The sequence below is a fragment of the Heptranchias perlo genome, chromosome 11 (assembly GCF_035084215.1).
Source record: "Heptranchias perlo isolate sHepPer1 chromosome 11, sHepPer1.hap1, whole genome shotgun sequence".
NCBI lineage: Eukaryota > Metazoa > Chordata > Chondrichthyes > Hexanchiformes > Hexanchidae > Heptranchias > Heptranchias perlo.
The window spans coordinates 18,198,232-18,221,384 of NC_090335.1; the positions used below are offsets into that span (position 1 = coordinate 18,198,232).

At 45.7% G+C, this 23,153-nt stretch overlaps 1 protein-coding gene across 4 annotated transcripts in view; it reads right to left on the bottom strand.

Annotated features, from left to right (window-relative positions):
• The window catches only part of LOC137327143 (E3 ubiquitin-protein ligase Midline-1), a 213,268-nt gene that overhangs the window by 156,383 nt on the left and 33,732 nt on the right, over positions 1-23,153 (bottom strand). For 3 of the 4 annotated variants that reach the window (XR_010964374.1, XR_010964373.1, XM_067992639.1), the window contains exon 2: positions 3,403-4,118. Coding sequence is in view for 2 of the 4 variants with exons in the window: in XM_067992639.1 (XP_067848740.1) it covers positions 3,403-4,062 (660 nt within the window). In the remaining 2 variants the exon portion in view is untranslated. Of the gene's footprint in view, positions 1-3,402; positions 4,119-17,268; positions 17,465-23,153 lie in introns of those variants that run through there. The other variant, XM_067992640.1, reaches the window with a different exon arrangement.

The following is a 23,153-nucleotide window of genomic DNA, read 5'->3' on the forward strand; positions in this document are numbered from 1 at the left end:
GTATTATTAGAAAGAAATTGAGGGAAGGGGTTAGAGACAAAAACTTGGAAAAGACTGGAAGAAGAAGTGAATGAATGAGAGAAATTGGCAGAAGAGGCTAGAGGGAGAGACAGAGAGATAAACATCGAGGATGTGAAAAAGGATGGGGGGGGGGGGGGGAAGAAAGCAGGAGGGAACATGAGAGAAAGACAATAGGAAGAGGTGTCAGAGGGAAAGTAACAGAGTGTAAGAGTGTACAAAAGAGAAATAATTAGGATGGAGAGCAGAATTAGAAAAAAACGGGGCAATGAGATAAAGAGGGGGCAGACAAAGAAAGATCGGGAGGGAGAAGAGAGAGACCAGGATAAAGAAAGAGAGACTGGGGATGAGTAGAAAAACAACTGGGCATAAAGAGAAAGACATTTTTTTATTCGTTCTCAGGATGTGGGCATCGCTGGGAAAGTCGGCATTTTATTGCTCCTCACTAGTTGCCCTTGAAGTGGTGATGGGCCTCCTTCTTGAACAGCTACAGTCCGTGTGGTGTGTTCTTTGTAGTGGTTTGGTACAACAGAGTGGCTTGCTAAGGCCACTACAGACAGCAGTTAAGAATCAACCCTGTTGGTGGGGATGGGAGCCACAGATTGGCCAGACCGGATAAGGCCGAAAAGAAAATCGGGCGAGGTATAAACCGGGCAGCCGATTCACTATTGATCATTTGGCACTGCCGCCCAAGAGCAATTCCTCACCCCAACATCATGTTGGTTTTGTGACATGGGAGTTCTGTTCACAGCCTGCCTGAGCAGCAAGAGCAAGACACCCTCAAAAAAAACATTCTTCACAAGAAAGGTTCACTGCGTAACGTTGACCACCTCAGTCAATCCAGCATCAGGGGTCAGATTATGAATAGAAAGTACACACGCTCCACTCTCAATACAGTTAATGCCTGATAATTTATCCAATTATATGTCCAGACATTATGATATCTTTAACATAAAATGATTTCTCAGCTCCTTGCCAAGGATATTTAATCTGTACCTTGCTATCTAAAACCCTGTACTATTAAAAAAAAAATTCTCAGTAAGGAGTCCCCAGTGACAGATGATTAGAGAGGTCTGATTTGCATCTCTCTGGCCACTTTTCGCACTGGGCCTTCTGCAGGCCAGACTCCCAGTTATCTCAAGAGGGTTTTCACCAACTCTGAAAACCCTCAGGCCCGGGAGTCCTGGACTACAAGCAAAACTAGGGGGCATAAATATAAGACAGACAGTCACCAATAAATCCAATAGGGAATTCCGTCGAAACTTCTTTACCCAGAGAGTGGTAAAAATGTGGAACTCGCTTCCACAAGGAGTATTGAGGCAAATAGCATAGAAGCATTTAAGGGGAAGCTAGATAAACACATGAGCGAGAAAGGAATAGAAGGATAGGGTTAGATGAAGAGGGTAGGGTTGCCAACTCTGGTTGGAGGCATTTCTGGAGATTCAATCACGTGATGTTCTGTGTTCTGACCATGTGACATCTGATCATATGAAGCCTGATCATGAGCCCCCGTTCCCCATTTATCCCCCCAGCCTCTGAGCTCCCATTCCGCCTCTCTCCCCAGCCCCCACTCCGCCTCTCTCCCCGAGCCCATGTTCCCATCTCTCCCCCCCAGCCCCGATCTCCATCTTTCCCCCATAGCCCCCATTTCCCAGTGGTCATCTCTCCCCATCCTCATCTCTCCCCCCGAGCCCCCATTCCCCAGAGTCCATCTCTCCTCCCCAGCCCTCAGACTCCCAAAGCCCCCATTCCCTCTCCCTCTCTCTCTCAGCTCCCATTCCCCAGTCCCCCCTCTCTCCCCACGCCCCCATTCTCCAATCTCTCTCTCTCTCCGAGCCCCCATCCCTTCTCTCTCCCTGAGCGCCCGTTCTCCAGGTCTCTCCCTGAGCCCCCAGACTCCCCACCACCCCCCCCCCCCCCCAACTAAGCCGCCATTCTCCATCTCTTCCCCCCAGCACCCAGACTCCCCGTCAGCCCAAGCACCCATCCCCCCTCTATCTCCCCGAGCCCCTGTTCCCCAGTCTCCATCTCTCCCCCCACACTGCCCGAACCTCCAGACTCTCTCTCTCTCTCTCTCTCTCTCTGAGCCCCCATTCCCCTTCTCTCCCTGATTGTCGACTCCCAAGGCCCCCCTGATCCTTGATAGTTCCTTACCCGGCTCTCTGTGGCAGTTGGGGGGTGACGTCACCAGCCTTGTGCTACGGGCACCTGAGGTGAGGTACAGCGGTGAGTTATAAACTAGATAGCCAGGTGGTGAAGGATAGAATACTAGAGCTTAGTCTTCAGTTGCTTCCAAGCCTTTATTCACAGAGATCCACATTACCTATTCCACACCCTCGATAAGCCCTCATATAAATGGATACAAGAGTCCCCAATTGATAAGCACCACCTGAATGCAATTAATCATACGGATACAATTAACATGGTGTCCCAGGGCCCATTCTGGGGTCCATTCTGCACAGGGACAGACTTCAGCCCCGACGCGCAGGCGCGAACTGGTGATACAACAAATTTTACTCCCAAGTTGCCAGCCGCAGCGCTCAGGAGAGGAACCGTTGATTTCAGGAGACTCCAGCCGAAACCAGGAGGGTTGAAAACCGTACAAGAGAGGTGGGAGGAGGCTCACGTGCAGCATAAACACCAGCATGGACCAGTTGGGCCGAATGGCCTGTTTCTGTGCTGTACATTCCATGTAATATGTAATTTTGAGCGCCTTCTGGAGACGTGCGGTTAAAACCTCCCGGAGACTATGCAGTGTGCAATCCAGTCACCATGGGAACAGAGCACGTCTGCACCCAGAGGCTGAGGTTGTCGTGACACGATTGCGAAGGGGAAGGGGATGACTTTAATTTGGAGATGGACAAGATGGGAAATGAATCCGTGGCAAATTGTACAATTAATCACACACAAAAAAATTAAAAGACAGAAATAAGTGCATAAATTATCATTGACCAATCAATTTATAAATAAACCATTTTCAAAAAAAGTTACATTTATGGAAACATAACCTATTTTAAAATATAAGGTACTGCACAGTGATGATTTTTGTTGCTAATCCCACTGTAAGCCAAAGGACATCTCTATGGGGATAATTGGATTCAATCTATGTTTCCTGCTTCTGGTCAATATTAATGTGTTGATCGCTTTACCAAGTGGAGGACGTTTAAGTCAGTCTCACTCCCAGTTTTCCCTTCACGTCCCGGGTTACGAAAGGGAAGCATCTTTTCGTCGGTCAGAACCTCTTATTACGTGTCAACATTTGATGTGTAAATCCTGTCGGCCGTACAGGGTTCTGACTGTACGTCGCACTTTCTAAGGATGCTCCCTCTCCCCCCGAGACAGACGCAGGGTGGAATGAATGGTGGAAAGGTCTCTGCCACGTACCTTTATCTTGTCAAACCGGTCGCCCAGAGCCGCCACTTGGTGGTCTCGATGCCGCCCCACTAGCTTGCACAGGGCGCAGATCAGCTGCTCGTCTGTCACGCAGTACATGTTCACCTTCTCGCTCTCGTGCTCCAGGCACATCAGGCCCCGGAGGTGCGAGTCGGGAACGGGCTCGATCAGCCGGTGCCCGGTGAAGGGCTTCTTGTTGGGGTGGGTGGCCTTCAGGCACCCGTCGCAGTACGAGACCTCGCAGGTCACGCAAGTCTTCACGGCCGCCCGCGGCGGGTCCTGCTCGCAGAACTGGCACGGGACACGCTCGGCCGTGGTCATGGCGCCGCTGTCAAAGGCACGCTCCCGGCGACTCTCGCCCGGTGAGTTGGGCCCGCTGACCGAGGCCTTCTGAAAGCGGTCGATGATGTTCTGTAAGGTGACGTTGCGCTTGAGCCCCTCTAGACCGCGGTGGTTGAGGGCGATGACATAGCGGCACGTCGGGCACTGGAAGGCGGCAATCGATTCCACACTCTCGTTCGATGCACAATGGGACACCAGGATGCGGTGGGCGCAGCTGAAGCAGAGGCTGTGGGCGCACGGCAGAAGCAGTGGGTCTTCGAAGAGCTCCAGACAGATAGGGCAGGTCAGTTCCGACTCCAGTGTTTCCATCTTCAGGCAAAGCAATCCTGTGTCGTCAGCAAAATCCAGGGAAGCTGGTGAGCTATCTGGAAAGGCAACACAGGATTCGATTAGACAACAGTGTGCGGGGGCGGGGGCTCAGCTTAGGGAGGTTGCCGACTTACGCTGAAACAGCGACCCATTACTCACGGTAGTGCCCATTTCACACTAACGCCTCCTGAACGCCCCTCGAACACGCTCTGACATGGCTTTAAAACTATAACTGAGTCCAGTAACCACACAGATCTCTGAAGCATCTGAGAATCCAAACGTTACTGGCGCTGTGGAATGATCTAGCCCACCCGAACGGCGATCTTAATTGGAAAGACACAGCCTGCATCGTCCAAAAGTCGGCCGCACAGCAACCCCTGCTCCGTGCTCCACTCGAAGGCCATCATCTGCCGCGAGCAGACAGGCCAGTGAAGCGGAAGCAAGAGGCCGTGCCTCACAAACTGCTCCATTTCTCCACCATCTGATGCTGCGAGGCTCTGTTGCCCAGTCACCAGAGGCGGCTTCAGAGGGTGCAGCTGCACGCGCTTTGTGTACCGAAGTCCCGTTTAGCCGTGGGACCTCCTAACCTCTCCGGGAACAAACACTGGTTCGTTAGTGGGGTTTATACACTCATTAGCGAGCTGGAGACGGTTGGAAACATTTTTTTAAAAATCGAATCAAGTACATCCAACTAGCTCTGGGTACCATTAATTACAACTGACTTACTTTAGCGTTAGAAGCTGGATTAGCAAGACTTTATTGAGGGGAAACATGACACCTTAAAGAGGCACCACCTTCGTGAAAAAATGCTCAACAAAACTTTCCTTTCCCAACAAACACGGTCGACACAGTGATCATTGCACGCATTGTATGAAGGTATGAAAGCAGCTTATGGGTTTAAAAGGTCACGGTCCTCATTATAAGAGAGTGTCGGGGGAGGGGGGGCGAAAGCAGAACACTGGAATGAAGGTTTTGAATCTGAATTTTCAGCTTCACAAAGTCAGCCGGGCCCATCGCTTTGACACGGCCTGACTTATGACATCATCGGCATAGCAACAGGCCTCACTCGGGGCTCCCACTAATCAACATCACTTTCTAACTTGAAGTGATGGTTGAACTGTTACTGGAGATGGGTTTTAGACGTTAACAACTTGTGTCATCCACCCGAGAGGGCAGACAGGGCCTAGGTTTAACGTCTCATCGGGAAGACAACACCTCCGACAGTGCAGCACTCCCTCAGTACTGTACTGGAGTGTCAGCCTGCATTATGTGCTCAAGTCTCTCTGTTGCATTAAACGGTGTGGGCGCTATGATTACTTTCCTGCACTTCCCTCACCTCCTAGAACCTCAATTAATGCTCCAAAAATAACCTTTGATTATTCTGTAATGAGCTCCCACAAATTCCTCCTTAATTTACTGAAACTCTAAACAGAAATTCATTTTCGAATGGCAGTCTAGGGGAGGTAGAGAAAGTTGTCACTATTCCCTATAGCTGGTGGGTAGTGACAAGTCTGCACAGCAAACACTAATGACATTTATTTCAGTTGTTCAAATAATTAAAGTGCCAAGGTGTGATGGTTATGGAATTTTAAAGGGGCATCATCTACACAAAGTCGGATTTGGCAAAGGAAAGAACGAACCCGCATTCATATGTCATAGTCCAGGGAACTATAGACAAATTAGCTTAATGTCAGTGATAGGAAAGATAATGGAATCCTTACTCAAAGATGTAATAAAAAAACATCTAGAGAAAGAAAATACAAGAATAGTCAGCATGGATTTCAAAAGGAAAGGTCATGCTTGGACAACCTTATTGAATTATTTGAAGAAGTAACAGAAAGCGTAGATAAGAGTAATTCAATAGATGTAATATATTTGGATTTTCAAAACACCTTTGATAAGGTACCGCATAGTCACCAAGGTCAGAGCATGTGGAATCAGAGGACAGGTAGCAGAATGGATAGCAAACTGGCTACGAAACAGTAAACAGAGAGGAGGGGTTAAAGGTATTTACCCAGACTGGCAAATGGTGGGAAGTGGTGTTCCACAAGGATTGATGTTGGGACCACTGTTGTTCACCATTTAAATTAAACGATTTGGGCTCGGGAATCAGAAGTACAATTTCAAAATTTGTCTCAACACCAAATTGGGGGGTGTAGTTAATATTGAGGAGGACTGCAACAAAATACAGGAAGGCATTAATGAATTTGCAGAATGGGCATGTCATTGGCAAATTAATTTCAATCTCGACAAGTATGAAGTATTATATTTTGGTGGAAAGAATAAAGGGGCCACACACTGCTTGGATAATAAGAGTCTAAATGGGGTAGATGAGCAGAGGGATCTGGGGGTACAGATACACAAATCACTAAAAGAAGCGACGCAGGTTAATAAGGCCATAAAAAGGCAAACCAAGCACTGAGGTTCATTTCTAGAGGGATAGAATTGAAAAGCAGAGAAGCTATGTTAAGCTTATATAGTTGTAAACAATTTTACAACACCAAGTTATAGTCCAGCAATTTTATTTTAAATTCACAAGCTTTCGGAGGCTTCCTCCTTCGTCAGGTGAACGATGTGAAAATGAAAGCCTCGATTTCATTTTCACATTTTTCGAGGATTTCATTTTCACATCGTTCACCTGACGAAGGAGGAAGCCTCCGAAAGCTTGTGAATTTAAAATAAAATTGCTGGACTATAACTTGGTGTTGTAAAATTGTTTACAATTGTCAACCCCAGTCCATCACCGGCATCTCCACATCAAGCTTATATAGAACCTTGGTTAGACCACACTTGGAGTATTGTGCACAGTTCTGGTCTCCGTATTATAGAAAGAATATAAAGGCTCTGGAGAAGGTGCAAAAAAGATTTGCTAGGATGATACCAGAACTGAGAGGTTATACTAGGCCTGAGAGGTTATACCTATCAGAAAAGACTGAACAGGCTAGGGCTCTTTTCTCCAGAAAAGAGAAGTCTGAGGAGTGACCTGATAGAGATCTTTAAGATTATGAAAGGATTTGATAGGGTAGACGTAGAGAAGATGTTTCCACTTGCGGGGGAGACCAGAACTAGGGGCCATAAACAAGATAGTCACTAATAAATCCAATAGGGAAATTCAGGAGAAACTTCTTTACCCAGAGAGTGGTTAGAATGTGGAACTCACACCACAAGGAGTTGTTGAGGCGACTAGCACAGATGCATTTAAGGGGAAGCTGAACACATGAAGGAGAAAGGAATAGAAGGATATGCTGATAGGGTTAGATGAAGTAGAGAGGGAAGAGACTCCTGTGGAGCATAAACACTAGCATGGACCTGTTGGCCCGAAAGGCCTGTCTCTGTGCTGTACGCTCTATGTAATATAGCGCCTTTCAAACCCTCAGTACGTCTCAAAGCACTTCACAGCCAATGAAGTACCTTTGAAGTGTAGTCACTATTGTAATGTAGGAAATGCAGCAGCCAATTTGCGCACAGTAAGGTCCCACAAACGGAAATGAGATAAGGACCAGATAATGTGTTTTTGTGTTTTTGGTTGAGAGGTAAATATTGGCCAGGACACTGGGGAGAACGCCCCTGTTCTTCCTCAAATAGTGCCATTGGATCTTTTCCGTTCACCTGAGGGAGCAGATGGGGCCTCAGTTTGACGTCCCATTCGAAATCACGGCACCTCAGACAGCACAGCACTCCCTCAGTACTGCACTGCAGTGCCAGCCTGGATTATGTGCTGAAGTCTCTGGAGTGGGGCTTGAACCCTTAAACTTCTGACTGAGTGGTGAGAGTGCTGCCTCATCGTGATACCTGCTTCTTTTTCCTTCCCCAAACAAAGCACAACTTTGCCAAACACTTCCCAGTGAAGACACATCAGGGGTAATTTTATGAATTTGCCACCTCTGGCAGGAGAGCTTCATGCTCTGGTTGCATAGCTTCAATAATGGCGAACACTGGGTTTCTTGATTCCTCTCCACCAGCAACAGCTACTTGGATAATCAACCCGTATCTCTTAGGAACATAGGAACAAAGTGGGCATTTCAGCCCCTCGAGTCTGCTCTGGCAGTCAATCAGATCATGGATGATCTGTACCCCAACTCCATTTATCCGAGTTACTCCATATCCCTTGATACCCTTACCCAACAAAAATCTATCAATCTCAGTCTTGAAAGCTCCAATTGTACACCAGCACCCACGGCCTTTTGGGGGAAGAAAGTTCCAGATTTTTACTACATTTTTTGTGAAAGAGTGCTTCCTGATTTCAGAAAACAAAAGTCTCCACAAGTTACTAACGTTTGGGAACATGTGGAATTATTAATGTTCTGTCAACATACTGACTTAATCCCCAGAGAGAAGTGAAAGTCATAACTGCCTCAAGGTATGGATGGGATTCATCCAAAACTCTGCAGCCCGTATCCCAACTTGCACCAATTCCCATTCACCCATCACCCGGACGGTAGGAAAATTAATGGAATCTATACTCAAAGATGTAACAGAACGACATTTAGAGAACGAAAATTTAATAAAGAGTTGTCAGAACAGATTTCAGGAGGGAAAGACATGCTTGACCAACCTTGCTGAATTCTTTGAAGAAGTAACAGAAAGAGTAGGCAAGGAAAATGCAGTAGATGTAATATATTAGGATTTTCAAAAGGCCTTCGAAAAGGTAGCACATTGTAGGCACATGGCTAAGGTCAGAGCTTGTGGAGTTAGGGGACAGGTAGCAGATTGGATAGCAAGCTGGCTACAAAACAGAAAAGAGATTGTAGGGGTTAAGGGTAGCTACTCAGACTGGCAGAAGGTGGGAAGTGGTGTTCCATAGGGATCGATGCTGGGACCACTGTTTTTCACAATTTACATTAACAATTTGGGTTCTTGAATCGGAAGTACAATTTCAAAATTTGCAGTTGACACCAAATTGGGGTGTGTGGTTAATACAAAGGAGGAATGCACAAAGTGCGAGAGGACATTAATAGACTTGCAGAATGGGCATGTAGTTGGCAAATGAATTTCAATATAGATAATGTGAGGTGATGCATTTTGGTAGGAAGAATAAGGAGGCCACATACTGCTTGGATAATAAGAGTCTAAACAGGATAGAGGAGCAAAGGGATCTAGGGATACAGACACACAAATCACTAAGTATTGATCCAGGTTAATAAGGCCATCAAAAAGGCAAATCAAGCACTAGGGTTCATATCTAGAGAGATAGAATTGAAAAGCAAAGAAGTTATGTTAAACTTGTACAGAACCTTGGTTTGACCACACTTGGAGTACTGTGAACAGTTCTGGTCTCCATGTTAAAAGGATATAGAGGCATTGGAGATTCACAAGGATGATACCAGAACTGAGAGAATATCCTTATCAGGAAAGGCTGAACAGGCTGGGGCACTTTTTTCTAGAAAGGGGAAGGCTGGAGGGTGACCTGATAGGGTAAACATAGAGAAAATGTTTCCAATTGTGGGGCTATCCAAAACTGGAGGTCATAAATATAAAATTGTCATTAATTAATCCAATAGGGAATTCAGGAGAAACTTCTTTACCAAAGAGTGTAAAAATGTAGAATGCGCTACCACAAGGAGTAGTTGAGGCAAATAGCATATATTTAAGGGAAAGCTTGATAAACACATGTGGGAGAAAGGAATGGAAGGGTATCTGTTAGGTTTAGATGAAGTAGGGAGGGAAGAGGTTCGTGTGGAGCATAAACAGCAGCATAGACCAGTTGGGCCGAATGGCCTGTTTCGATGCTGTAGTTTCGATGTAACTCGATTTAACCCCTATGCTCTCTGACCTACATTGTCCCCCAGTCCGACAACTCCTCGATTTTAAAATTCTCATCCTTGTGTTCAAATCCCTCCATTGCCTCGCCCCTCCCTATCTCTGTAACCTCCTCCAGCCCTACAACCCTCCGAGATCTCTGCATTCCTCTAATTCTGGCCTCTTGCGCATCTGGTTTTCATCGCTCCACCATTGGCGGCCATGCCTTCAGCTGCCTAGGCCCTAAGCTCTGGAATTCCCTCCCTAAACCTCTCCGCCTCTCTCTCCTCCTTTAAGACGCTCCTTAAAACATACCTCTTTCACCAAGCTTTTGGTCACCTGTCCTAATATCTCCTTATGTGGCTCAGTGTCAAATTTTGTTTGATAACGCTCCTGTGTAACGCCTTGGGACGTTTCACTACATTAAAGACGCTATATAAATGCAAGTTGTTGTTGTTGGGATTAAAGTGCCCTCTGCCCAAATCAAAATCTCATTGATGTCACAATAAAAAAGATATTTTTAATATTAAAAAAACTTATGAATATTCAATAGCAAACTTTCGAGACTACAGAATTAATTCACTTGTGAGACCTGTGTGAGTCACTCACAAGTTGGTCCCTCGTGGGAGGATTTCCTGACCCATTCTCTTGTTATTGAACATGCTCTATGTGTTCATATACCATCAGTTCGAATAAAGACACAACAAATTACCCCTGCACAGATCCGTTATGTTTAAGGCAATGGCATTTCTGCCATCTTGCTGTTGGCTGCTGTGAGCCTTATTAAAACTGACACAAGCCATTAACTGCCCCTTTTCACAAACTGAAGCAAATGACTGACTGGGTTAAACTTTGTGGACGTTTGGTAGATCCTTGTTCGGGGAGATGTACTGCATGATTTTTTACATTTTCTGAGGCAGCACAAATTCCAGGACGACAACATTTTGATTTTTAAAAAATCCTGCACTATATCAATAAACAAACACCAACGTGGTTGACTCACAGCTGCGCTCTGAAGTGGTCGAGCAAACCACTCAGTTGTATTGAAACCACTACTATAGGTTTGCCAATCCTCCAAGATTGTCCTGGAGTCTCCAGGAATTAAAAATTAATCTCCTGGGCACTGCTGCGAGCAAACCCAGGGGAAAAAAAAGGAAATTTTAAAAATGTGTTTTTTAAAAAATCTTTGAACACTTTTGTTTATTAGTCATAAAAATTTTGGAGATGAGAAAAAAGGCAGTTTGACTGGGTGGGGTGGTTGGAGGCAGGAGGTCATGTGATGAAACCTCCAGGAATACATCCAGAGTTGGCAAGCCTTCACTACCAGCGGTTCAAGAAGACAGCCCACCATCACTTCACAGGGCAACTAGAGATAGGCAATAAATGCCAGCCTTGCCAGCGATGCCCATATCCCGAGAATTAAAAAAAGAATTTGCGATGGGTGATATTAGAATTCGCTAAATTAGGTAAAATCAAAGACCATCTCAGATCCTGAGCAGCTTAGTATAGACTGCGTGATCAGTCTGAAATCCTTTAAAACAAGACAGAAAATGTTGGAAACACTCAGCCGGTCAGTCAGTGTCTGTGGAGGGAACAGAGGAGTTAAAGTTTTGAGTGTGGACCCAGCGTCAGAACTGGAGGATATTACAGAGGAACAGCAAGAACAGAGGAAAGGGGAAGGGGAGAAATAACACAAACACACTCAATCTCACAAATGCACACACGAACGCACACGCACACACGCGCACACGCACGCACGCGCACACACGCGCACACACGCACACACACGCACACACACGCACACACACAATCACGAAATAGAATGACCTGCAAAATGCTTAAGTGGAGAACAGGAGGTGGTTAAATGGCAAAAATGATCAGGAGACAATAGGAGGCATAATGAGATAAATCAAATCAACAACTAGCATTTATACAGCACGTCTAACGTAGTAAAACTTCCTAAGGCACTTCACAGCAAGATTATCAAATAAAATGTGACACCGAGCCACATAAGGAGATATTAGGACAGATGACCAAAAGCTTGGTCAAAGAGGTAGGTTTTAAGGAGCTTCTTAAAAGGAGGAGAGAGAGAGGTAGAGAGGTGGAGGGGTTTAGGGATGGAATGCCAGAGCTTAGGATCTAAGCAGCTGAAAGCATGGCCGCCAGTGGTGGAACAATCAAAATCGGGAACGAGAAAGAGGCAAGAATTGGAGGGGCGCAGAGATCTCGGAGGGTTGTAGGGCTGGAGGAGATTACAGAGATAGGGAGGGGCGAGGCCATGGAGGGATTTGAAAATAAGGATGAGAATTTTAAAATCTAGGCGTTGCCGGACCGGGAGCCAATCTAGGTCAGCGAGCACAGGGGTGATGGGAGAACGAAACTTGATGCGAGTTATGATATGGGCAGCAGAGTTTTGGATGAATTCAAGTTTATGAAGGGTGGAAGATAAGAGGCCAGCCAGGAGAGCATTGGAATAGTTCGGTCTGGAGGTAACAAAGGCATGGATGAGGGTTTCAGCAGCAGATGAGCTGAGGCAGAGGTGGAGACGGGTGATGTTACAGAGGTGGAAGTAGGCAGTTTTGGTGATGGAGCACATATGTGGTTGGAAGCTCATCTCAGAGTCAATTAGGACGCCAAGGTTGCAAACGGTCTGGTTCAGCCTCAGACAGTGGCCAGGGAGAGGGGTGGAGTCGGTGGCGAGGGAATGGAGTTTGCAGTGGGGACCAAAGACAATGGCTTCGGTCTTCCCAATAAAAAATATTTCGGAGACAGACAATTAATGAATGGCTGGGGGGGGGAGGGGGGGAAAGAGGCAAGTAGAAATTGATGCTAGTGGAATAAGTATCAGCTGTGGCTCAGTGTTAGCACTCTCGCCTCTGAGTCAGAAGGTTGTGGGTTCAAGTCTTACTATAGGGACTTGAGCTGGGACTGTAACGGAGTACTGCACTGTCAGAGGTGCTGTCCTTTAGATGAGATGTTAAACTAAGGCCCTGATTGCCTTCTCAGCTGAATGTAAAAAAGCCTATGGCACTATTTCAAAGAAGAGCAGGGATGTCCTGGCTAACATTTATTGCTCAATGAACATCACTAAAAACAGATTATCTGGTCATTTATCACATTGCTGTTTGAAAATTGGCTGCCACATTTCCTATATTACAACAGTGACTACACTTCAAAATTACTTCATTGGCTGTAAAACGCTTGGCCATGTCCTGAGCTCCTGAAAGGTGCTATATAAATGCAAGTTCTTTCTTTCTGATTCTGGCTGGGGTACAATGGGAGGGTCATATACTGATAACTGGCACGATTTTAACTGGTTAAACTCCAGCCATACCTATAATTCACATTAGGAAGTCCCAAAACCTTAGCTGTTGGCGCAGGTTGTCTGGATTTAAGTATGTAGATGTATATCTCAATGGGGACAAAGGGTACATTCTATTTCAAACAGAAATTCTGCTTGTGTAGACTTTCCAGTAGTTTGATTTGCGGGCAGTCAATTATGGTGATGGGTTTAAAATAAGTGTCCCACTGCACAATACATTATGCTCGATTTTTAATTTAAAAAATACATTGATTTATTCTCGTGGCTTTTGTTTGCAATGACTAATTTTCAAATCGTCCTACATAGCGAGTGGTCAGACCTGTTTGCCTCAGTGCTACGTCGAGATCAGGTCAAGTTACAGACACGAACGTCAAACATGACACGTTGACCTTTACACCACGTGTTGCCTGGGAAACGGTGTTACGCTTCGGGTGGGCGGGACTGTACAGATTCGCTCGAGTCACCTTCTGATATTTTAAGATGGCAATGATCCAAGAGCAGTACCGGCAATTGTTTTTATTCTCTCCGAGAAGGATGGTGTCAATTAAACAGAGCCAGGGGGAACTGAGTGAGGCAGTGGTTAAGTGGACTGACTTGTCTTTCACCCCTGGGACCAGAGTTCCAATCCAGCCCAGACTGGTGGGGAAAGACTCTCTCTGCTAATTGTAAGTCATCAAACGTCCAGGATTGTCCTGAAGTCTCCAAGAATTAGAGATTAATCTCCTGGACACTGCTGTGAGCAAACCCGGGAGAAAAATCAAAGTGGCAGTAAAAAGAATTGTGTATTGTTTTTTTTCATTTTCTTTCAGCATTTTTGCTTATTGGTTATAAAAATGTTGGAGACGAGGGGGAAAGAAAGGCTGTATGACTGGGTGGGGCAGTTAGCGGTGGGAGGTCATATGATGGAACCTCCAGGAATGTGTTCAACCAGAGTTGGCAACCCTAGTTGTAAGTGATATGAGTTTTCGGCCATTTCAGACTGCTTCCTATGGAGCACTAACTCACAGCCTAAGACTGCACACAATTCAACACACTAATTGGCAGTCTCACTCGCTGAAATCATACTGAAATGTTGTACGTGCGCAACGGGGCACCCCTTCTGAGGTTGCCCCAACAATGTACCTCAGCTCCAAAGTAAAGGGAACGTGACTGTGTATAATCTGACCTCACAAGTGCAGGATGCTGACACTGAGCAATTCTCATTTCCCAACACATTCCCCACCTTGGCAAAGATAAATCAATTCACCCAAAAAGTATACATATAAACATACAAAAATGACAGATAGGAAAAGACCAGCTGGTCCATCTAGCCTGTCCCATACAGTTGTGATGCCTTATAAATCAGCTGAAGAGTCTCTCCGCTCCACCCAGACCTATCTGATCTCCTGGGAGAAGGGGGAAGAAAAGGTAAAAACCCAGGCCAATTAGAGAAAAATATCCTGGAAAATTCCTCTCTGTCCCCTTTAGGCGATCAAAACCATTCCAGGAGATCACATTGACCCTGACTTATATTACAGGGCACCTATCTCTTGTACGAGGTGATCTCCGCCCCAGCCAGAAACAGGTCCCAGCTCTCGCTCAAAGGAATTCAGCAAATCAGTGTTCACCACACGAGCCGGCAGCCTGTTCCAGAGGTCCACTATTCTCTAGGAAAAGAACCACCTCCTGACATCTAACCAAGATCTGCCCTTACGTAACTTGTAAGCATGAGCCCTAAACTCAAAGAAAAAAGAAAAGAGAAGAGCTCCCCAATGACACAGTGGGGTAGAAATTGTTCCTTGTTTCCGGGTGTAAAACAGGGGCAAAGAGGACCGATTTCACAGGGCTACAGCCTGTGGCACAAGTACGCCTGAAATACTGGCCTCAGACAATATTCAGGCACCGGGCAGCCTCCTTAAACAGGCATAAGGCTCCTTGAACACGCTCTGCTCAGCTTTTTGGTTCCGAATGCAGCTTCAAGGCAAGTACATATTTTTAAAACCTACCTTTAAGTGGATCCGGGGCAGGGGCGGGGCGGGGGAGCGGGAATGTTCCACCTACCTCCACAACACTCCTGAAGGCTGCTGCTGGCCTTCAATTAGACCACGGCTGATCCATAGCCCTTGATACCCTAACCCAACAAAAATCTATCGATCTCAGTCTTGAAACCTCCAGATCGCCCCCAGCATCCACAGCCTTTTGGGGTTATGCTGTAACAGTGCAAAGTCGTGGCCTCTAAAACTAAGCTGGGTCGTGCATTGTGTAACAGCGGTATGTTGGTTCAGGTAAGGGGCCAGAGGTACAGAGGTGACAGCTGGACAAACAGATGCTTCTTAAATGATATATCTTGGATCAGTGGTATCGTTCTCACCTCTGAGTCAGAAGGCTGTGGGTTCAAGCCCCACTCCAGAGACTTGAGCACATAATCCAGGCTGACACCTCAGTGCAGCACTGAGGGAGAGCTGCACAGTCGGAAGTGCCGTCTTTGGATGAGATATTAAACTGAGACCCCGTCTGCCCTCTCAGGTGGATGTAAAAGATCCTAAGGCACTATTCGAAGAAGAGTAGGGGTATCCCGGCCAACATCTGTCCCTCAACTAATATCACCAAAACAGATTTTCAAGTCATTGCTGTTTGTGGGACCTTGCTGTGACCAAATTGGCTGCCGTGTTTCCCACATTACAACAGTGACTACACTTCAAAAAAGTACTTCATTGTTTGTAAGGCGCTTTAGGACATCCTGAGGATGTGAAAAGCAATGTATGAATAAATGGAAGCTGTTTCTTTTTAATCGAGACTACATGGAGAATAGTGAATATCTGGGAATTATTCCATGACCGTATTCCATGACCATGATCTAACTAGATGGCTCGGAGGGTTAATCTGAGTATCAGTTTTTGCTACCACCTCTGACATTAACATCCAGTTGTCTGCATGGTTAATCAGTGAAACAATCCAAATGCAAGGATTAAAACTTCTAATGTTATCATTGCACTATTATCACCTGGAGTACTGTGAGCAGTTCTGGGCACCGCACCTTCGGAGGGACATATTGGCCTTGGAGGGAGTGCAATGTAGGTTTACTAGAATGATACCCGGACTTCAAGGGTTAAGTTACGAGGAGAGATTACACAAATTGGGGTTGTATTCTCTAGAGTTTAGAAGGTTAAGGGGTGATCTGATCGAAGTTTATAAGATATTAAGAGGAACGGATAGGGTGGATAGAGAGAAACTATTTCCGCTGGTTGGGGATTCTAGGAGTAGGGGGCACAGTCTAAAAATTAGAGCCAGACCTTTCAGGAGTGAGATTAGAAAACATTTCTACACAAAGGGTGGTAGAAGTTTGGAACTCTCTTCCGCAAACGACAATTGATACTAGCTCAATTGCTAAATTTAAATGTGAGATAGATAGCTTTTTGGCATCCAAAGGTATTAAGGGATATGGGCCAAAGGCAGGTATATGGAGTTAGATCACAGATCAGCCATGATCTTACCAAATGGCGGAGCAGGCACGAGGGGCTGAATGGCCTACTCCTGTTCCTATGTTCCTATGTTAAGTTATTACCATCAAACAGCCCAGCCCATATATAATGCAATCATCTCGCAATGCTGTTTGCCGACACAAATATTCCTTACCACAAGCATCCATAAACATCCCAAAATAATAAATGAAACAAGTAGTCTAAGTTTTAGCCAGCAACCACTTTGAGCCAATTACAGCCAACTTTACTGACCAAAATCTGGGGCATCACAAATAAAATAAGCAAGGCGTTTACTAGCAAGCTGCTGTAACCATGAATCACTGGACACTTCCCAAAGACAAGGGGAGACCCATCCAAGCAAAACTGTTTGAGGTACGATTTCCAATGCAGCTTGCCACTGTAGGATACGTGGAAAAGAAAAAAAATCCTCGCCAATAGTGGCAGCGAATTGCATTGTACGTCGAGCAGCACCACACAAAAAACACACGCATTCCAACACTTTGCTAGTCTTTACTTTGGATGAATTGTTTTTACTAATATTAACTTTTTTCCTGAATATATTCAGACAATGCAATTTAGTAAAAAAAACAAGTCTGGCTACTAGTGTTTGACAAGGTAGAACCTTCCCCCACTCATCCAGTCCCACAGCCGTCAGCAGTAAATAAGGAGCCATCTGATACCCACCAGTGGATTCCAACCCGGCTTTGATTGCCTGGACATAGCTGGGAGAAAGGTCACCATCACAACACTATCAAACTGGAGGTTTTAGCAGCCAGTTGTCCAGCTGCCTTTAGCCCGAGTAGTCCAGAGCCCATTCTCTACCAAACTAATAGGCACGTCTGAAACACAACAGGAAAATCTGATTTACAGCGTCCTACAATGACAGGAAAACCAGCTCCACCTAAAACCACCTCCGTCAAAGTGTGGCACGAGGGGGGGGGAGGGCGGGACCTCCAGTCATCAGCCGGTCTGCCAGTGGCCCTCCAGCTAAGTCTCCACTTTCTGTCTCCTGTTTCAGCTCGAGTCGACTGAATAAACAAGGAGGATCAGGTTCTGCTCAGGAACGTCCCCCTAACAATAACTTCTTGTCATCAGAACTTTGGAGTTTTCACTTTCAGACAAGACAGGGAGAAATGGCGTAAACCGTAACGTAATTAAATCCTCGGCAGAATACTGGGGGCCTGTGATTCCCAAGCTCCTAACGGGAGGCAGTTTCTTTCCCACGAACAAACATAAATTTACTGAGCACAACTGTGACATCACCCAAAACCCTATAGTGTGGAACAGGCCATAATGAAGCCCTATAGTGTGGAACAGACCATAATGAAGCCCTATAGTGTGGAACAGGCCATAATGAAGCCCTATAGTGTGGAGCAGTCCATAATGAAGCCCTATAGTGTGGAGCAGACCATAATGAAGCCCTATAGTGTGGAACAGGCCATAATGAAACCCTATAGTGTGGAGCAGGCCATAATGAAGCCCTATAGTGTGGAACAGGCCATAATGAAGCCCTATAGTGTGGAGCAGGCCATAATAATGAAGCCCTATAGTGTGGAGCAGACCATAATGAAGCCCTATAGTGTGGAACAGGCCATAATGAAGCCCTATAGTGTGGAGCAGGCCATAATAATGAAGCCCTATAGTGTGGAGCAGACCATAATGAAGCCCTATAGTGTGGAACAGGCCATAATGAAGCCCTATAGTGTGGAGCAGGCCATAATAATGAAGCCCTATAGTGTGGAACAGACCATAATGAAGCCCTATAGTGTGGAACAGGCCATAATGAAGCCCTATAGTGTGGAACAGGCCATAATGAAACCCCACAGTGTGGAACAGGCCATAATGAAACCCTACAGTGAGGAACAGGCCATAATGAAACCCCACAGTGTGGAGCAGGCCATAATGAAACCCTACAGCGTGGAACAGGCCATAATGAAACCCTACAGCATGGAACAGGCCATAAATGAAAACCTATAGGGCTCTAAATTGGACCGCGTAGCGCCCATTATGTAGGCGCTATGCGGACTCCTAAGGACCCAAAATTGTGTCTGGAATGCACACGCACACTTCTAGCATGACGTGCGCCGCATGCCACATGGGTAAAGGCGTTCGCACACGCGCAGATAGCAAACGCCGGCAGCATGTAAAGTAGATCAGTGTGCAATGCTGATTTAAAGGGACAGATGCGATTTTGGAACTCCACGCTCCAGCCAACCTCGCACAGCTGAACAGGTCTTAAACATCTGGAGGACCACCCACCAGCGCTATTTAAAGGGATCATGCAGGAGTTACAGGTTCGCTGCTGGATTATTGCTTCTGGCTACTGATGCATTTGTACCTGTCTTTGGAGGTCTCCTATACTTGAATACTAGGACTAGGGGACAGAGCATAAAAATTAGAGCCAGGACTTGCAGGAATGAAGTTAGGGAACGCTTCCACATGCAAAGGGTGGTAGAAATTTGGAACTCTCTTCCGCAAAAGCAGTTGATGCTAGCTCAATTGTTAATTTTAAATCTTAGATTGGTAGATTTTTGTTAACCAAAGATATTAAGGGATATGGGGCTAAGGTGGGTTTATGGAATTAGGTCACAGATCAACCATGATCTCAATGAATGGTGGAACAGGCTTGAGGGGTTAAATAGCCTACTCTTGTTCCTATCTTCCTATAATAAAGTTTCAATATTCTACAGGGAGTGGGCTCGCTAGCTGACAAGCGACAGCAAGGGCACTGGCGGAGTGGGACAGGAATGCTGTCATCCTGAGAGAGGACAACAGGTTCATGTTCCATGGAGCCACTGCCTCTTGCTGCCTCCGTTTATGCGCCACCTTCTCCTGCAAGAAAGCGGGAAGTGTGTCGGTGAGTGTCCTCCAAGATGTTTGGGATATGTGGCTGTCATGGTCGAATAGCTGCCAGTTCATTTGACCTGTGAGTTGTGGGTGTGCGGCTTGCAACAGTGGTAAAGTGTGAGAGTGAGAGGAAGCATCTGATTGGAAGAGTTGACTACTGATTGAAAGAGTTTGTTGGTAGTTGGGTGATGGGGTTGTAGTGTGTGGAGCAGTGGATGCGGCTAGTGGTGCAGTTGGTAGGGGACACCAATTGACAGTTGACCTCACTCATCTTGACCACTCGTGTCAAAGCATTGAACTTCTTCCTGCACTGCATCCATGTTCGTGGTGCTATGGGCCTGGCATTGACTTCGCCCCCTACTGCCTCGACAGCGCATGTCTGGACGGCCTCTTGCCCCACCCGCCCCCACCGTGGATATAGGATGCCCCTCCTTCTGTCCACCTCTTGCACCAAGGCCTCCAGTGCATCATCAGAGAACATTGGTGCATGCTTTCTCTCAGACCCGGTACAAACTCAGATCGGCAGATTGGTGAGGTCTAGCCTGCAGATTGGAGGATGTGGGGTTTAGTAGTGCGCAACCTTTATTCAATGTTTTAAAATAACTCAACAGTTTGTAAACATAAGGACGGGACCTGCATCTGCGTTTTACGTGTGCATTGTCTGATCTCCATTCAGGCTCAGTGCAGACCCATATCTTATATTTTGCAAATATCAGAGTCCTGCAAACGTTGAACAGCCCAGTTGTTGCTCATTAAAAATTCTAGAGGTCCCATCATCACCATGCTGCACTATATTGCAGCACTGATTCACTTCCCAATTGACTTCCACCACTTCCTGAAGCCACAGTGCACCTTCCCTTTAAGAGGTGCAGGCTGCCTTTAAGTGGTGCTAGCCACTCGCAATATAGGGGCCCCCTACTGCTGAGCAGCCATTCAACAGTGCAGGTAGCGCTGGCTGCACACAGCAATCATAGAAATCACCAGGCAGCACGAATGTCACGTGCTGCTTGCATCTCAACGATTGGGTATGGGTTAATCGTGCACCGTGACCCCCGCGCCTGGATTTGGGGGTTATCCATTATAACCCCCAAAGTGTGGAACAGACCATAACGAAACCCTATAGTGTGAAAGAGTCCATAACGAAACCCTATAGTGGAACAGACCATAATGAAACCCTATAGTGTGGAACAGGCCATAATGAAGCCCTATAGTGTGGAACAGGCCATAATGAAACCCTATAGTGTGGAACAGACCATAATGAAGCCCTATAGTGTGGAACAGGCCATAATGAAACCCTATAGTGTGGAACAGACCATAATGAAACCCTATAGTGTGGAACAGACCATAATGAAACCCTATAGTGTGGAACAGGCCATAATGAAACCCTATAGTGTGGAACAGACCATAATGAAACCCTATAGTGTGGAACAGACCATAATGAAACCCTATAGTGTGGAACAGGCCATAATGAAGCCCTATAGTGTGGAACAGACCATAATGAAGCCCTATAGTGTGGAACAGACCATAATGAAACCCTATAGTGTGGAACAGACCATAATGAAACCCTATAGTGTGGAACAGACCATAATGAAGCCCTATAGTGTGGAACAGACCATAATGAAGCCCTATAGTGTGGAACAGACCATAATGAAACCCTATAGTGTGGAACAGGCCATAATGAAACCCTATAGTGTGGAACAGACCATAATGAAACCCTATAGTGTGGAACAGACCATAATGAAGCCCTATAGTGTGGAACAGACCATAATGAAGCCCTATAGTGTGGAACAGACCATAATGAAACCCTATAGTGTGGAACAGGCCATAATGAAACCCTATAGTGTGGAACAGACCATAATGAAGCCCTATAGTGTGGAACAGACCATAATGAAGCCCTATAGTGTGGAACAGACCATAATGAAACCCTATAGTGTGGAACAGACCATAATGAAACCCTATAGTGTGGAACAGGCCATAATGAAGCCCTATAGTGTGGAACAGACCATAATGAAACCCTATAGTGTGGAACAGACCATAATGAAGCCCTATAGTGTGGAACAGACCATAATGAAACCCTATAGTGTGGAACAGACCATAATGAAACCCTATAGTGTGGAACAGGCCATAATGAAACCCTATAGTGTGGAACAGACCATAATGAAGCCCTATAGTGTGGAACAGACCATAATGAAACCCTATAGTGTGGAACAGACCATAATGAAGCCCTATAGTGTGGAACAGACCATAATGAAACCCTATAGTGTGGAACAGACCATAATGAAACCCTATAGTGTGGAACAGACCATAATGAAACCCTATAGTGTGGAACAGGCCATAATGAAACCCTATAGTGTGGAACAGGCCATAATGAAACCCTATAGTGTGGAACAGACCATAATGAAACCCTATAGTGTGGAACAGACCATAATGAAACCCTATAGTGTGGAACAGACCATAATGAAACCCTATAGTGTGGAACAGACCATAATGAAACCCTATAGTGTGGAACAGACCATAATGAAACCCTATAGTGTGGAACAGACCATAATGAAACCCTTGGGTGCTTTATAGTCAGGTTGGTCATGTTCCTGGAGGTTTCATCACATAACCTCCTGTCTCCAACCGCTCCGCCCCCAGGCTCCCGCCATTGGTCACACGGCACTTCCATCCTCACGACGCACCGCTTTCCTGCGCCAATTGGAAAACGAACAGACTCTTTGTTACCCAATGGGATGATTTTGACTGTCAGTCAGACTTTCTTCCCATCGCCAATATTTTTATAACTGATAAAAGTGCACAAAGAAAATTTTAATAAAACATTTTTTTTTAACGCCCCTATGATTTTTCTCCTGGTTTGCTCACAGCAGTGTTCAGGAGGTTAATCTTTAATACTCCAGGACAATCCTCGAGAGCTGGCAACCCTAGTTACAGCCCATAATGAAACCCTTGAATAAGGTAGGGGCTTATTATGAAGCCCTTGAATGTATTACAGCGTCATAATGTATTCTGATGTTATTATTGGCTAATCAACTGTTTATCACTTGATAAATCTTCACTAGCTACCTCACAATTGCTAATTCTTTAGTGTGGATATTAATCATGTACTGTACATCCAAAATAAACCTCTCAGGTTCTCAGTGATACTATGACACTCAGTGCTAAACTGCAACAAATTGGAATACTTAGAATTCCTGATCTTTGCTCTTGTACTTTGTGCACCCCTTGAATGTAACTCACACCTAGCCATCGAGTTACATCAAAACTACAGCAGAGAAACAGGCCATTCGGCCCAACTGGTCTATGCTGACGTTTATGCTCCACATGAGCCTCCTCCCTCCCTACTTCATCTAACTGTATCAGCATATCCTTCTATTCCTTTCTCCCTCATGTGCTTATCTAGCTTCCCCTTAAATGCATCTATGCTATTTACCTCAACTACTCCTTGTGGTAGCGCTTTCCACATTCTTACCATTCTTTGGGTAAAGAAGTTTCTCCTGAATTCCCTATTGGATTTATTAGTGACTATTTTATATTTATGACCTCTAGTTTTGGACTATCCCACCAGTGGAAACATTTCCTCTCCGTCTGCCCTATCAAATCCTTTCATTAGCTTAAAGACCTCTATCAGGTTACCCCTCAGCCATCTCTTATCCAGAGAAAAGAGCCCCAGCCTGTTCAGGCTTTTCTGATAAGTATATCCTCTCAGTTCTGGTATCATCCTT